This window comes from Bison bison, unplaced genomic scaffold (assembly GCF_000754665.1).
Source record: "Bison bison bison isolate TAMUID 2011002044 unplaced genomic scaffold, Bison_UMD1.0 scf7180017864519, whole genome shotgun sequence".
NCBI lineage: Eukaryota > Metazoa > Chordata > Mammalia > Artiodactyla > Bovidae > Bison > Bison bison.
In genome coordinates, this window is record NW_011495072.1 from 11,580,726 (window position 1) to 11,596,678 (window position 15,953).

The window sequence follows — 15,953 nt, forward strand, 5'->3', positions numbered from 1 at the left end:
CCTGATGCTGGGAGGGATCGGGGGCAGGAGGAAAAGGGGACGACAGAGGATGAGATGGCTGGATGGCATCACTGACTCGATGGATGTGAGTCTGAGTGAACTCCTGGAGTTGGTGATGGACAGGGAGGCCTGGCATGCTGCGATTCATGGGGTCGCAAAGAGTCGGACATGACTGGGTGACTGAACTGAACTGAAGGGTGTCACCTTTATCTGCTCATGCTCATTCACGTCCCTGTCCTTCAGTTACTCATCTCACCAACATGAGAATGTGTAAGCAATTTCTGTATTAGAGAGATAATCATACATAAATATGTCTCTACATGGGAAAAATGAGCTGGTGAATATAAGAATCAGGAGTAGTCTTTTAAATAATCCGGGACTAAACCCCTATATGTTCTTTTTAAAATATGACTTTTCCTCCCATAGTTCTTGGTTGTCTTCTGATGTTCTGCTAACCTGTTATTTATTTTCTGTTTGGGCATAGCTCCTTCTTTTTACAGATGATTTACAGAGCTGAATTAATATTTGTAAATGGAGGCTCTGGCTCCAATCTTTTAAAATTTCTTTACAAGGAAAATAAGTTGATCCATTAATTGAAAATGTAAGGAGTATGGGGTAGAAGGTGGGAGTAAGGTTCAAGAGGGAGGGGACACATGCATACCTATAGATGATACTTGTTGATGTATGACAGAAACCAATACAATATTGTAAAGCAATTATCCTTCAATTAAAAATAAATAAATGTACAGAGCATCTAGTCTGTGGGTAACACAGGGCTTAACATGCTGACTTTTCCCAAGTGCTATTCTGAGCCAAGGGCTTCCCTGGTGGCTTGGTGGTAAAGAATCTGCCTGCAATGCCGGAGACGTTTGATCCCTGGGTTGAGAAGATCCCCTGGAGAAAAAAATGGTAACCTACTCCAGTATGCTTGCCTGGAAAATCCCAGGACAGAGGAGGCTGGTGGGCTACAGTCCATGGGGTCACAAAGAGTCGGACACGACTTAGCGACTAAACAACGCCAATCCTGAGCCAGAGCCATCCTTACGAGAATTTGAACAAAGTCAGGTGAACAGATACAACTCATCCTCCCTTTATCTTTTCTCTTAGCGGCTAACTAGCCACTCTTATTGTCAGATGATTGGAGCTGGAGGGTGAAGTAATCAATTTCAAGCAGAAAATTAGCCAATTTCAGTTTTCTTTTGAATTCAGAAACAGCTTTCCTTTATTGTTCAGCACGGGGTAAGAAGAGGGATGCTCCAGTTAGCATGTAGGCTTATTATATTAAAGTCTGATAATTTTTTTTTTGTATTTTATTTTGTATCATCAGTAAGAATCAGATAATCACAATCAGATAATCAGGCCTATGAAATGCAATTTATTTATTTTTCCTGCTGCATAGTTCTATGGGTCTTTTAAAAAGTGTCTTTAATGGTACATGACAAATTTAAGAAGAAAAATAGGTGATAAAGGAATTTGAACAGTGGAAAGCCTAGGAAGTATGAAAAATATATTTTCTTTCAGTGGCTGTCAAGCGCTAACTATAATTATCTGTTCTGTGCTTTATCTGCTGTGACATAAAAGGAAAGCTTAAGAAGAAATGTGACAAATGGCACAACTTTTATCACGTACTGGAGGTACAATACAGACTGAGAAAAAGCTATGAGTTGGATCAACTTATTTTCAGGAAATTTGGCAGAATTAGCATCAGGCCCAGCTGTGCTGCCCAGGACCAGCTGCCAGCTTGGTAAGGCCAACAGGCTCACCAGTAGGGCCCTCCAGGTCTCTGTAATTTCCGGGTGAGAATGAACTCTGACTGCCCTCCTCACAGCCAAAGCCTCCCTCCTCCTCCATCAACTGCAGATGGAGGAGCCTCATGCTCTTTGAAAATCCATGCTGCCAACTTGACACACATCAATCGAAGTGTTAAACACTTGGACTCTTTGAACCATGATTTCTAGGTTTAAGAATTTATCTGCCAACAGACTCAAACAAGTGTGCGTCAGGAGGATGTTCACAGCAGCACTCTTGCCACAGACGCAGCTGGAATCAACCCATTCACCAAGTTTCTGTTTCAATAAATCACGATACACACACAATGAATCACAGTGGAACTATAGTGATGAAAACAGTAAAATAAAGAATAGGACAAATATTTTGATCTGATTTGTACAGAAAGGGCAAAAGAAAAGCCAGATGTGCTTGAATAGGCAAAAAAACATTTCGAGAAGAATATATTTCAGCAAGTGTTGACAGAGGTGAACCTTTGGGGATTTGCAGGTGGGAGGGGAAACTTGGACTTCTTAGCTTATACCCACAGCACGATTTGAATTGTTAGCTAGGACAGGCAGGGAATAGCAACGGTGATTAAGAGCTCAGCTGCCGGAATTCCTGCTCTTTTATAACAGCAGCCAAGTCACCTTAGGCAGGCTACCCTCTCTGTGCCTTAGTTTCATCATCTATAAAATGGGGATTCATTCAGGAAACTTTTGAGTATCTACTACATGGCAGGCACTGGAAATATAGAAGTGAATAAAATATATAGGAGGAACTTCCCTAGTAGTCTAGTGGTTGAGAACTCGCCTGTCAGTGCAGGGGTCACGGGTTTGATCCCTGGTCTGGGAAGATCCCACATGCTGCAGGCAACCAAAGCACCTGTGCCACACCTAAGGAGCCCCTGTGCCAGAACTACTGGAGCCAGTGCACCTAGAGCTGAGCTCCACAAGAGAAGCCACTGCAATGTGAAGCCCACGTACCACGATGAAGAGTAACCTCTACTCTGCACAACTAGAGAAAGCCCGAGTACAACCAAAAATAAGCACCAAATAATGCCAAGAGTAAAATAAATATATTTTAAAATAAATAAGACATACAAGAATATCAGCCCTCATAGACTTCACATTCTTGTCAAAAGAAATGGACAATTAAAATACATATATGTATGTATATGCATAGCTTCCCAGGTGGCGCAGTAGTAAAGAATCCTCTTGCCAATGCAGAAGATGCAAGAGATGCAGGTTCTACCCCTGGGTCAGTAAGATCCACTGGAGGAGGAAATGGCAACCCACTCCAGTTTTCTTGCTTGGAGAATTCCATGGACAAAGGAGCCTGGTGGGCTACAGCCCACAGGGTTGCAAAGAGTCAGACACGACTGAGCAGGCATGTACACATGTATATGCACACATATGTATATAAGTAAAATATATGTGAGATAGTAAAGAGTGCTGTGGAGAAAAATAGAGCAGGAAAGAGGAGATAAATAATGGTGTGGGGGAGGGGGGAAGGGGAAGCGTGTTAATATGACCTACCTCATAGAGACTCAGTGAGTTAATGAATGTTGGTCACTTAGAACACTCAATAAGTGTGAATTAGCATTAGTGTTATGAGCATATATTACTTTAACTTGTAAAAGTGAAAGGGTTGACAATAGGGATTAGCCAAGGTAGGTAGTTCATTTAATTCCTCATTAAAATGATGCCGTTCAAGACCATCTAATGATTTAGAATAATGTTCCCATTATGTTTTTTAAAAGCAGATCATAAAACAGTAAGACGTCATAGGGACAGAGTAAAGGGATAAAATAGGTGATTATATAGTTGATCCCACTAGGGGATTGTAAGTGGAAAAAATATGGGAGACCCCTGTTAGTTAATGATTACTCAAGAGATTAACCACAAAACCAGGCAGACTTAGTAACAAAACCATGCAACAGAAGCAAGAGACATGCTGCAAACAATAAAACGATGGTGGCAGAAGACCCACATCCTGCCCAGTGAGCTCACCAAGTTAATGATCCCTAGAACATGCTCTCTGCACACATGAAAAACAGTAACTTGTGGACCTAGCTTGACCAGGAGGGACAAGAAAACTCCCCTGTTCAATCTGGAGGAAGAGCTGATGATGGAAGCATGACATCTACTCAAGAAAGGCAAAGAAGTTCTTCTCCCCCTCCCCACTTTTCCTTTGATTATAAAACTGTAGCCCAGTAAGTTCTTGGGGTGTGGCATCTCTCGCCTACCTGCTTGTAAGCCTCACAAGCATCCTATTCTAATAAATCACTTCTTATCTATTACTTTGCCTCTCATTGAATTCTTTTCTGCATTGACACATAAATTGTGGTATGGAAGTTCTTTGGAGCCCCTGAAACAATGCCAAACGGTTTCAGAAGCACAACATTTACTAAGCACTTACTCTATGCTATGCATTTTGTAAAGCACTTTAAGCATTATCTTGCCTAATCCTCCCACCAACCCACTCAACTCCTTTGATTAGTTGACAAATTCTCTAACCTCTACCTTCAGCATGTTTTTCATATCTATGTCTTTCTTTTTTTTTATTATTTTAAACTTTTTATTTTGTATTGGGGTATAGCTGATTAACAATGTTATAAGAGTTTCATGTGGATAACGAAGGGATTCAGCCATTCATATACATGTATCCATTCTTCCCCAAACTCCTGTCCCATCCAGGCTGCCACATAACATTGAGCAGAGTTCCCTGTGCTTTACAATAGGTCCTTGTTGGTTATCCATTTTAAATATAGCCGTGTGTACATGTTGATCTCAGATTCCCTAGCTATCCCTTCTCCCAGTCCTTCCTCTCCCTCAACCATGTTTGTTCTCTAAGTCTATGAGTCTATTCCTGTTTTGTAAATAAGTTCATTTGTATCATATCTTTTTAGATTCTGCATATAAGGGATCTCATAGGATGTTTCTGCATCTCTAACTTACTCCACTCAGCATAACAATCTCTAGGTCCATCCAAGTTGCTGAAAATGGTATTAGTCCATTCTTTTTGATGGGTGAGTAATATTCCATTGTACATATATACCACATCTTCTTTATCCATTCCTCTGTTGATGGACATTCAGATGCTTCCATGTCTTGACTATTGTAAATAGTACTACAATGAACATCTATGTCTTTCTATTTATCCCACTGCCACCATCCTAGTCCAGTTCCTTTGTTAGCTCCTCCTTGACCTTTGCAAGAGTTTTTGAACAGTCTCCTTGCTCATATCTCTCTGCTCTCACTTTTTGGCTTACCTCAACCTTACTTACTTTATTTTATTTATTTTTTTTTAAGATTTATGGACCATTTTTAAAAGTCTTTATTGAACTTGTTACAATAGTGCTTCTGTTTTATGTTTTGGCTTTTTAACCACAAGGCAAGTGGGATCTTAGCTCCCTGATCAGGGATCAAATCCACACCCCTGCAATGGAAGGCGAAGTCTTAACCATTGGACCACCACGGAAGCCCCAACCTTATTTGCTTTATACTCAAGCTAATCCACTATCTCTGCTAGAAATCGATTCTTCACTTAGTTTCCCATTTTCCAGCTTTGATTTCTATTGTACCCATACCTACTCCACCTTTCAGCCACGTGGTTTACTTGCAATCCTCAGGATCTTTTCCTCCGACCCTTCTATCTAGAAAGCACTCTCTCCCTCTCTCTCTCCATCTCTGCCTGCTGAAATTCTACTAATTATTCCAGAAACAGGTCAAGTGCCAACTGTTCAAATATGTTTTTTTTCTTTTCTTGTAAAACTCTAGATTGCCACTCCTGCATTGCTTACCACATGTTGACCCCATGTCATCATTTATATGTCATTACTTGTGGGCTTACTTTCCTGCCAATCAATATTTCTCAAGTACCTAAGACACGTCAAGGGTATATATTAGGCATTTTATATGTTTGTCCTATTTAATCCTCACAACAGCCTTGTGAGATACCTGCTACCATCTTGATTTTAGAGATCAGGAACCTGAAGCTGTCAGAAGTTAATTAACTTGCTTGAAGTAGCATCCTCACTTAGTGGCAGACTCATCACCATCCATTTACCAAAGTTTATTTCAATCTGTGTCTTCCAGATTCTGAAGCCCTTTGGGCCCTTCAACACAGAATGGGAAATCCCTTTGGGGGCAATTAGCACTGAGGCCTCAGGACAAGACCGATCTGGGAAAGGCAGCTTTCTCCTCCTCTCTCATTTGATTAAGATTCACTGTGCTATAGGAAATGCTCTTTTGGCTCTCAGCACTGAGCCCAGGCTAGCACAGGGCTGAAAAATGATTCGTGAGGACAAACAGCACCCAGGATGTTTAGTTCCACTGGTGACCCTGATTATTTTAAAATTGTGAAAGGAATGCCAAGCCCCAGCACATGTGTAGTAATCTAGAACTCCCAGCTCTCTACCTCCTCAGTTGAGGCTTTACCCTCAACCTCTTTGTTCCCTGATTCAGTCCAGATGGATGCCTTGAATTTCAGAAACAAGGCAGGAACAGCATTGCTGTCATTAGACTTGGCCTTGGCTGGTAAAAGTACTTGACTCACAATAAATTCATACGAAGATTAAGAACAGGGAAGAGTTAGTTTACCCTGAATTGGTTTTTCACCATTTAGGATTGGAAGCCCCCAAAACTTGTTGGGTCAGTTCATACTGTCAAACAAAGAATATTATAATAATGGGTTTATTCTCTTCCTTATGGATTTGGAGTCGAGGGTGTTCAGCAGCCACTGTTTGCTCAAGAAGAGTGTAAACAAGACTTGCTGACGCCTGTGGCCAACGAACAGGACTCATAAGCCACTTTCACTCCAGAACGGGGTGTGGCTCTAATGGTAAAGAAGCTGAATGGGAAAGAGGGTTAGGTAACTCAAATTTGTGTTTTAACTGTCTTTTCTCTTTCAGTCCTCAAAGCAATCTTTTTTGAGTTGGGCATTACTGAAGTACCCGTTCTACAGATCTAAAAACTGGGTAGTAAGTGACAGGCAGGAACTGGAACCTGCCTGTTGAGTATGTTGAGCTCCATAGCTTTCCACTGCCCTCAATTTATGCTCTTGGCAAGGCCTTTTGCTTAAGCAAATGTCAATCATTTTAAAAGGACTAAAGGCAAAATTTGTACACAAGTTAGAGCTCTCAAATATCCATATTCTTCCCTCCCTAGGAAGCAAGATGATACAATGTGTTTAATTTCTTAAATGTCTCATATTTTCCAAAGATCTCAACAAGAAGTGGTAGTTGAACTCTAAGATTCTTACCTTCCACTCAGGGGACTCCAATGTTGGATTCTTAGGCAAGTGACTTTGCTTGGTGAAACTGGTTATCTTGATTGGTTAGACCACAAATCACCAAGGCCAGTAAGCCACATTCACTGACAAAATCATTCTGTTCCCAGCCATCTTTCAAACAGGTCATGAAGTGGCTGAGTGAAAATATGGATGATCCAGGGCAGGACATTGCTGGGACTGACACAAGTTACCAAAATTTCCATTGGTAAATTTTGGAGTGACTGGAGTCACTCATTCACATTCATGAGTAAAGTCAAGTATATTTATTCACACAGAAAAATCTCTTTTCCCACCCTCTCATTTCTTCATGATGTGTTGTGTTGTAGATAGTCTAACGGTTAGAATGTTGTTGTTGTTTAGTTACTAAGTTGTGTCCAGCTCTTTGCAACCCCATGGACTGTAGCCCATCAGGCTCCTCTGTCCATAGGATTTCCCAGGCAAGAATACTGGAGTGGGTTGCCATGTCCTTCTCCAGGGGATCTCCCTGACTCAGGGATTGAACCTGTGTCTCCTGCTTGGCAGGCAGATTCTTTACCACTGAGCTACGCTGGAAGCTAAATTGTTAGAATACCTTCATAATAATACATTTCCATATGGGATGGGGTTGTTGTTGCTAATCAGTAGTTAATACTGACAACTTATAAATATTTCAACCTCTCAAAACCTTAGCCAAGTATGACACCTCAAATTAATTAAACAGGGCTAGACTCTTAATGTATTATGAAGTTTTTCACATTTCACATAGATAACAGTAATTTTTATTTTGCCTCCCCCCATGCCCTTCATGTAGTTCTTGTAAATATGTTGTTGCTGCCTCTGCCATATGGTTAAAAAAAGTTACTCAAAACACAACAAATTACTGTTATTTCAATACTATAGAAACCACTGAGTTTTATTACCCCTTCATACCTTTTTGTATCCCTCCAAAAGAATGTTCAAAGGCATTTTTGGTTGGGAGACATTCACCACTTATTCTCTGAATTATGTTGGCAACATTTTAGAAACACTTGAAAAAGACTTGCAACATATGTTAGCATAAGTCCAGAGAAGGAAAGCGGAGATTGGCAGGAATTCAACAGTCTGACCAAAGGTGGGTCATGCACTGTCAGGTACACTGAAGAAAGCATACTGGGGGAGGCAAGCTATAAACAGGATCCAGACTTTGCAGCCCACAAGGCAGCCAGATGTTGACTACCCAAGGGGACAGAGGTGACGGGATCCTCCAGTCCCTCTCGCAGACCTCCCACGTTTACCTGCCTTCCTTGAAGCCATGATACGATCACAAGTATTCCCATTTCCATCCATTACTTTCCTCTAGCCTTCCAAACTCCTTTCTTACCCCACTTCTCCCCTTCTCCACTTTCTATTTTGCCCCTCTGTACATAATCTTTTGTTTTCAACCACTTTTAAGGTAATTTCATTTCAGCTGGGAAACAACTCCTGTCTTCTTCCCTCGTTCCAAGCCCAGGGACTCGAGTCCCTCCTGAGCTCCTTGGAGATGGGACCTTTCCCGAGCTCAGCAGTCTAAGCTGTGAGGGTGATATATTCTGTGAGTCCTCCAACGGGGTGGCCCCTCCATGACGCCAGTCTGTTCCTCTTCCTTCTTCCCCCTATCCCCAAAGAACCTAAACTCCGTGCCCTCTGAAACTGTCTGTGTCTAAGTCCCCAAGATCTCCGCCGGATCCAAGATTTTTTTGACCTAAGTGGGGTCGGGTCGGGGAAGACAGTACCTCTTTGCAGGCGTGAAGCTCCAGTCCCGCTCCCTGAGTCACCTGGAAGGCGGTCCCAACCCAGAGCAGCAGCCGCAGAAGCCGGAATGTGCGCGGCTCAGTTCTTCCCCTGCCTCTGGCAGAGGGATGGAGGCTGTGGCCAGGCTCAGCCATAGTGTTGCTCCGAGCGAGCGGCAGCAGCGGCTCAGGTGCTGCGGCTGCAGCTACTGCTGGCAGAAGGCAGAAAAAAAGGGGAGGGAGATTCACAGGAGGCAGGATGTAAGGGGCTGGGCTCGCTTCAGTCACCTCCCTGCGGCTACACCAAGGCCGCCCATCCTTCCTCCTCCCTCCTTTCACTTATCCTCCTCCTACCCACGTCGCCTTGGCAACCGCCTCCTCTTTCCCTTCGCGCGGGTGGGGCAGGGACCACGCGCTCCTCTGCCGCTCACCTGCCGGTCGCCATGGCAGCCGCCGCCGCTAGCGCGCGCGGCGCAGAAATGCACGAGCCCAGGGTCCGCAACCGGCCCAGCAGGCGCGCACAAGGCTAGTGCAAAGAACGCGGTGGAAACAACCTCCAAGCCATCACCAACAAATTCATTATTTCGGGCCACCGGCTGCCTACGAGCATCACTAATTTTGCAGACGTGGCGTTCTACATATACTTATTAAACATCTTGTTAAAAGCAACAGAAAAATGACCGCGATGATATCTCTCCTCCAGGGATTATAGCCTGGAAGACTGGCCCGGGTAGGTGTTACCTACTGTAACAGCTGCTTCTGGAGGTCTTACTTCCACCACACCAAACCCATTTGTGAATTTACAACCAGTCTTGTGCGAAGCCCTGGGATTCACATAGTCAAGCTGAATTTAAAAGCAAGGCGAGTTTGCCTTAGCTGGGCAATTTTCCAAACACACCTGGACTCCTCTGTCTTTTGACATCCCCATTCTGTCATCGCTCTGAGAAATCCTCTCGTAAGATTCCAAAGAGAAGGACATTTCAGGGCTGGCTATCTTTTACGAATTCTTTCCTAAACTGAAGTCTTTTGCAGAAGATTTGTAAGATGGGAGGCCGGTGTTTTTCACCGACGGCTCACGAGTGAAAATCCAGGGCTCCCGAGCACACTCGGCGGCTGTTTCCGCTCTGTGTTCCCAGAAGCTTCTTCCCGAGGGGCCTCCCGCGTTGGACCGCCAGGTGGCGCCCTTCTCGGAGGGACTTCGCCTTAGTCACAGAAGGCCGAGCAGTTGCCTGGCAACTGAAATTGGGCGTTCCAAACAATTGGGACCCGGGCTCCTCCGCGTGCTAGGTTGTGTGCGGCTGCGCGGGTCTCTCACCCCTCTTAAGAGCGCCTCGCTCGGTGTTTTGCCATGCCTCTCACCCGAGACCCTTTCCAGAACCCTGCGTTGGATAAAGATGATTCCTACTTGGGAAAGTCACGGGCTTCCAAGGTACTGAGGTTTCTTACGCAGGTACCCAGTAGGGTCGACCTTACTCTTCTGTCGGCCTGACTGGAAGAAGTGGTAACTTAACTCTGGGGAGGACACTGAGTCAGGTACGAGAGAGGTCTGTTTTCTGCCTACCACCATGATCCCATATTCAGGTCTCCCCACCTTTCACGGTGCTTTTGAGCAGAGGGAAGTGGCGCTCTAGTCCAGAGGAACAAGGGGCACTTGCGGACCTAAGTAATGATTGGTCTGACGGGGCTTGCACAGGCCCAGATTCCACCAAGCAACGCTTTGCCCTATTTGGGAAACTCTTCTATGAAGAGACGTGAGGTATATAGAGTGGGAAAGAGGAATCAAACACCAGGTCATGCTTTATACATCTGTCTTTGATTCATGTTGGAATGTGTGTGTGTATATATGTGTTTCATGATGGTCCAGGAGGAGTAATGGACCCTGAAGCAGTGATGCAGGGGGTGGTGTTAAGATGCAAAGGGCAGGACTGATGGGGCTTTGTGGCTGACTGGATATGGGCCCAAGAGAGTGGCCAGTCTAGGAGGGCTCCTAGGTTTCTGAGGGCTTAGCTGATACCATTTACTGAATGAGGTGTCCAGGAAAAGCAGGTTTGGGGAGAATGACGTTGAGATCAATGATGTAGCTGTTGCTTTTTGGTGCCTGTGGGACACTTCTGTGGAGATGATGAGTAGACAACACGGTTAGGGCTGTGGGTTGACAATGTGTGGAAGCCACAGTATTCATATAGTGGTACTTTAAGCCATAGGAGGGAATGAGCTCATCCAGTGAATGTGAGAGTCAGAAAGGCAGAAATGAAACCCCTGGAGAATCCCACTTAGGGGCAGAGAGAGAAAACAGAGCTGAGAAGGAAGCTGAGAAATAATAGCCAGATGCAGAAGAAAAACCAGGAGGAGCTAGACCCATGCAGGATGGAGAGAACATTTCGTGGAATCAGAGTTGTGGCGTCAGAAACCACCGAGGTCAGATAAGATCAGGTCTGGAAATGATCCATTTGACCTAACCACAAAGGTTATTAGCAAGAGTAGTTTCAGTGGATGCTTGAGGCAGAGGTCGGACTGTATTGGTATGGAAAGGGGATGGAAAGGGGGTGGGAGGGAAAGTGGAGAGTAGTATGTGTTGACTCTTAAGGCTGGCTCGGTAGGAACATCATGGAGTCGTAGCCAGACAGTGACGAAAGGATGAGGAGAAACTGGCTACAGAAGATGCCAGGATAGCACAGCTCCCTAAAGTACCAGGAAGGGCTGGGTTCAGGAAGAAGAGTTATTCTTGAATAAAAGGGACTTCCCTTTCTCTGAAATGAAAGGAAAATGGATAGTGAAGATGGCAGCTCATGCTTGACAGGCCTGATTTTCTCAGAAAGACCATCTCACCCTTCTGCTTGTAGAGATAATGAGGCTTAGGCAGCCTTGGAGGACTGGAAGAGCTACCTGTGCTTGCATCATATGTAATATTCCCATCTCCTTTTCATCTTTCTTGGTGATAACATAGTGCCTGGTCCACACCATTCAATTAATGGTGAGCTGAGTCATGCAGCACTATGCCATATACCGGGGATGAAGAAGGTTCCAGCATCAGATAAGATGAATGAGAGTTCTACTAGGTTGTAGCTGTACTCACTGGAATTCAGTCACTGGTTCCATGAGCATCTCATTTTAGAACACCATGTTTTAGGTCACTGTGCTGGGTACTGGGGACACAGTGGTGAGCAATATGGCATTTTACATGTAATGAAGAAATCAGCTATGTGCTTTTCATATTCATAGTTGTGGGGTTTTAATGAGAGAACCAAACATTCAATGAATTTTTTTGACATTCCCGCAGAAACAATGACCCTTCCTTGCTTACCGAAAATTTTTTCTCACCTGTTTAGACACTGTTCTCTCCTGATTCTCCTCTCCCGATTCTCTTGTCTCTGACTAACCCCAGCCAACCCCATTATAATATTGTGCAGTCCTCATGAACCACCTCTTCCTTTTTGGTCAGATTCTTTTTGGGAGGCTTCAGCTGTTACTCCAACAACTGCATATTGCATTAGAATATCTTACCTCTTCTTCAAACTCAGGACTTCTGAACCTGAGCTCATCTTGCCTGTCTGCTCCCCATCCTTCACTTCATGTCCCACTTCACCCCTTTCCCTGTCTTCCTGGCCCATTTCTTTCAGTTCTAAGGGAAAACTTAGGAGGGTCAAAAGGCTGGGAGGCTTGCCCCATATCATCCTTCTCGTTTAGATGTCTCGATTCAATTAAAATGGAATGGCAGGAGGGGATGGATGTCACTGATGCTACCACATCAGCAAGGCCTTCGGTAACCAGTTGTGGGTGTGGTTTCTCTTTTGCAGAAACTGCCATATAAGAACCCAACTCACCTTGCTCAGCAACAGGAACCCTGGTGTCGACTCAGCTCAACTCCCACAATTACCTCCATGAAACGGGATGGTTTTTTTTTTTATTCAGAGGTACCTAGCATTGAAATGCTATTTCTCATTATATCCACTTAGGACTAATGACTATCCTTTTTGAAAGGCAGGCTGTCCCTGACTGCTTTAGCAGCTTTATCTTGCCCCCAATCCAAGATCCTATCTCTGGGAAGGCAAAAGGCTTGAGTTTTGCTGCAGTTAGTTATTTGGAGCAAATCATTCTCTCACTAGACTTCTCATTATAACCATGAATGAGGTAAGGCCCATTAAGCTCAAGAGGTTCCCATGTCTCCAGGAGAGCTTCCCACTCCTTAGACTTAAGCACGAGACAATTCTGTATGGACAAGATTTAAGAAGTCATCATGTACAGTAATTTGGTGTGTAAAGAGCTGGTGGGCCTCAGGCCCCAAAAGGGTTCACTCTGCTTTGGGAGAAGAGTAGAACCCAATAGAACCCAACTAGAATGGGTGCACGGTGGCAAGTTAACCCTGAGAGGGTTGGCTTCCTCTGTAGATACCAAAGGATGACCTGGATTTCCGCTTAGCAGCCTTGTACAACCACCACACAGGGACATTCAAGAACAAGAGTGAGATACTCACACACCAGGAGACCATCCAGGATACCCGCCGGTAAGTGGTGGAGGCAGAGCCTCTCCCTAAGAACAATGCCATCCAATCAAGTAAGGTAAACCGTCACCTGGGAAATAATCGATAGGTTCCTATTTGTATAGATTTTTGCATTTTTTAACTTCTGTAATACAATTTCTGTGGGTTTCTTTTTTCTAAAATGAAGAGATCTTCCAAAATTGGGCTCATCTGTATAATAAAACATTTGGTTAATTTGAGAGGCTAGAAAGGGCCTTTGGTTGCTATATTTTTGAGGTTGCATGCAACTCCTTCCCTCCTTACCTTCTTCTCTTGATTGATTTCATTCTCCCCTGTTCTTCCCACATCGTCTTCCAGAATCAAGACCCAATTCCCTGGAGAATTTTTACCCGCTCCCCAACCACCCCTCATCACTTCCAGAGCTAACATCAGACATTGGATCAACCCTAAGAAGGAGTCTATTCACAGCATACAGGGATCCATAGGTAAGGGTTAGAAGACTGAGGAATGGAGGAAGATGGGTGGTGCAAGAGTTTTTCTCAATGGACACAGGAATCAGGGAGTTGAGGTGGCTGGCTATTAGGGAACATGAGGGATAACTGAGTCTGGCACATATCAGATGAATGCCAGGGACGTGCTGACTATAGGGCTAGGAAATGAATTCCGTTTCAGAGCCTCTGCCTTAGCCTTAGGTCTAATGGACAAGAATTTTCAGCAAAGGACAGAAACCTGGGAAAAGACCTGTAGCTACTTCCCATCAGTCTTGTGTTTCCCCAGCTGTTAGAACCTTCTCCATGGTCCCCATGAAAGTATGGGTGACAAATTCCCAGAAAAGGCAGCAGATCTTAAATTCACAGCCCATTCCTTCTTCTTTTCTCCACAGTGTCCCCTCACACTGCAGCCACCAATGGAGGGTACTCCCGAAAGAATGATGGTGGCTTCTTCTCCACATAAGTGTTGACAGGCCCCTGGACTAATCATTGTGGAACATCCCGCCGACCACCTCCATTAAATAGATTTGTGTAAGTTGAAGCCTGGAGTATCTGTTACCCGCAGACTATAAGTTGCCACTTGACTACTCTTAAAGTGTGGAAGTTTCTCAGTTTCTAGAAACTAATGCTATTGGGCAATATTTGCAATTTGGAGTCAACCTGCTGAAAATGATAAGGATTTAGGACAGAACAGCACTGCTTTTGGCAGGAGACAGGTATTCACATTTTGTAAACTGGAGTCATTCCAACTATACAGATATATAGCCATTCAACCTTTCTTGAAAACTTTTCATGTGTCAGCTGTTGAGCTAATTGTTAGGGAGACAAGAATGGGCATTGTCCATTCTCTCAATGAACTTAGTAGCTCTTTGTAGCATTAATATTTATGCAGAGGTCACACTTAACAGATTCCAGACCTTCTGGACTTAGTCATTTTCTGGGCTCTCCTTCTCCATGAGAGCTCAGTCTCCCTGGTCCTTCTTCCTTTCCATTGTTCACTCTCTTAACTCTGCTGTCTCCTTGCCTGGGAGTCAATTCTTTTTTCGTTGCCTAGATTTATAGCCCCTGATTCTTAGAAACAGAGCTTAACAATCTGATCCTAGGGTCTGAAAGTACCTAAAAACTAATGCATTAATGTGGTTTCTAAAATTACAAGCCACTCACAGGAACCTGCTGTCAGAATGAGCAAGAAATGACAGACCCTTTAGAATATTGTACAATTAAGTTCCCATTTCTAAACTTGGACAGTATGTGCACTGTTGAATAAATCAAGACATGAAAGGGCTTCTATTTGGTACTCAAGTGCAGGGTCCTTAAATTCCACCAAACTAACAGTCCCTCTTCTACAGAGATACTCCAATTTATTCATAGTGTTTACTGCTAAGTGGCAATATTTTCAGTTCTCATTATTTGGAAGGGCTGAAAGTAGCAGAGAGGGGTGACTCTCTGGATAATCACCTCATGCGAATTGATACTGAACATCGAAAAATTTATTACTGCGATCCATGCATGGAGGCTTTAAATAATCCTGATTTCTAGACCTCTGATAATTATAATTCAGTAAATCTGGTGCGGGTCCCTGGAATCTGAATTCTTATAAGCTTTCCAAGTTCTCTTATGGATATATACACACATATTGTTGTTTAGTCATTAAATTATGTCCTACTCCTTCCCACTCCATGGACTGTAGCCCACCAGGCGCCTCTGTCCATGGGATTCTTCAGGGAAGAATACTGGGGTGGGTTGCCATTTCCTTCTTCAGGGGATCTTCCCAACCCAGGGATCGAATCAGTCTCCTGCACTGCAGACGAATTCTTTACCACTGAGCCACCTGGGAAGTCCTTATATACACAGGCTCAGAGGGTAAAGCGTCTGCCTGCAATGCAGGAGACCTGGGTTCGATCCCTGGGTCAGGAAGATCCCCTGGAGAAGGAAATGGCAACCCATTCCAGTACTCTTGCCTGGAAAATCCCATGAACAGAGAAACTGGTAGAATACAGTCCATGGGATAGCAAAGAGTCAGACACGACTGAGCGGCTTCAGTTCACTTCAGACGTGCGTATACACCTACATGCCTTCACCGGCAGGCGCTGTATAGTGTCTTTAGACCTAGGGCACCAGTGTTGGTATCACACGCGAGTCATAATGACAAAGCGGACCGAAAGAAAAAAAAAAAAAAAAAAAAGGAGGCGC

General features: G+C 44.1%; 2 protein-coding genes across 2 annotated transcripts in view; one reads left to right on the top strand and one right to left on the bottom strand.

Moving 5' to 3' along the window:
- KIAA1324 (KIAA1324 ortholog) overlaps positions 1 to 9,049 on the bottom strand; it is a 74,959-nt gene extending 65,910 nt beyond the window's left edge. Inside the window, exon 1 of the mRNA XM_010830922.1 lies at positions 8,793 to 9,049. Within this exon, the coding sequence (XP_010829224.1) occupies positions 8,793 to 8,945 (153 nt within the window). The 5' untranslated portion in view covers positions 8,946 to 9,049. The remainder of the gene's footprint in view (positions 1 to 8,792) is intronic.
- A 963-nt stretch (positions 9,050 to 10,012) lies between these two features.
- LOC104981686 (chromosome unknown open reading frame, human C1orf194) lies at positions 10,013 to 14,301 on the top strand. Its single transcript, XM_010830923.1, has 5 exons — positions 10,013 to 10,218; positions 12,587 to 12,703; positions 13,178 to 13,293; positions 13,627 to 13,754; positions 14,153 to 14,301. Exons 1-5 carry the CDS (start codon positions 10,138 to 10,140, stop codon positions 14,221 to 14,223), a joined length of 513 nt encoding a protein of 170 aa, XP_010829225.1. The 5' UTR covers positions 10,013 to 10,137; the 3' UTR covers positions 14,224 to 14,301.
- Positions 14,302 to 15,953: the final 1,652 nt, after the last annotated feature.

Bases quoted from the DNA above. Each gene is read 5' to 3' on its own strand.
- LOC104981686 (XM_010830923.1), top strand. From the start codon at position 10,138: ATGCCTCTCACCCGAGACCCTTTCCAGAACCCTGCGTTGGATAAAGAT. The intron at 12,704-13,177 runs GTACCTAGCATT...CTTCCTCTGTAG, and splicing joins GTTTTTTTTTTTATTCAGAG to ATACCAAAGGATGACCTGGA. The intron at 13,294-13,626 runs GTAAGTGGTGGA...ATCGTCTTCCAG, and splicing joins ACCATCCAGGATACCCGCCG to AATCAAGACCCAATTCCCTG.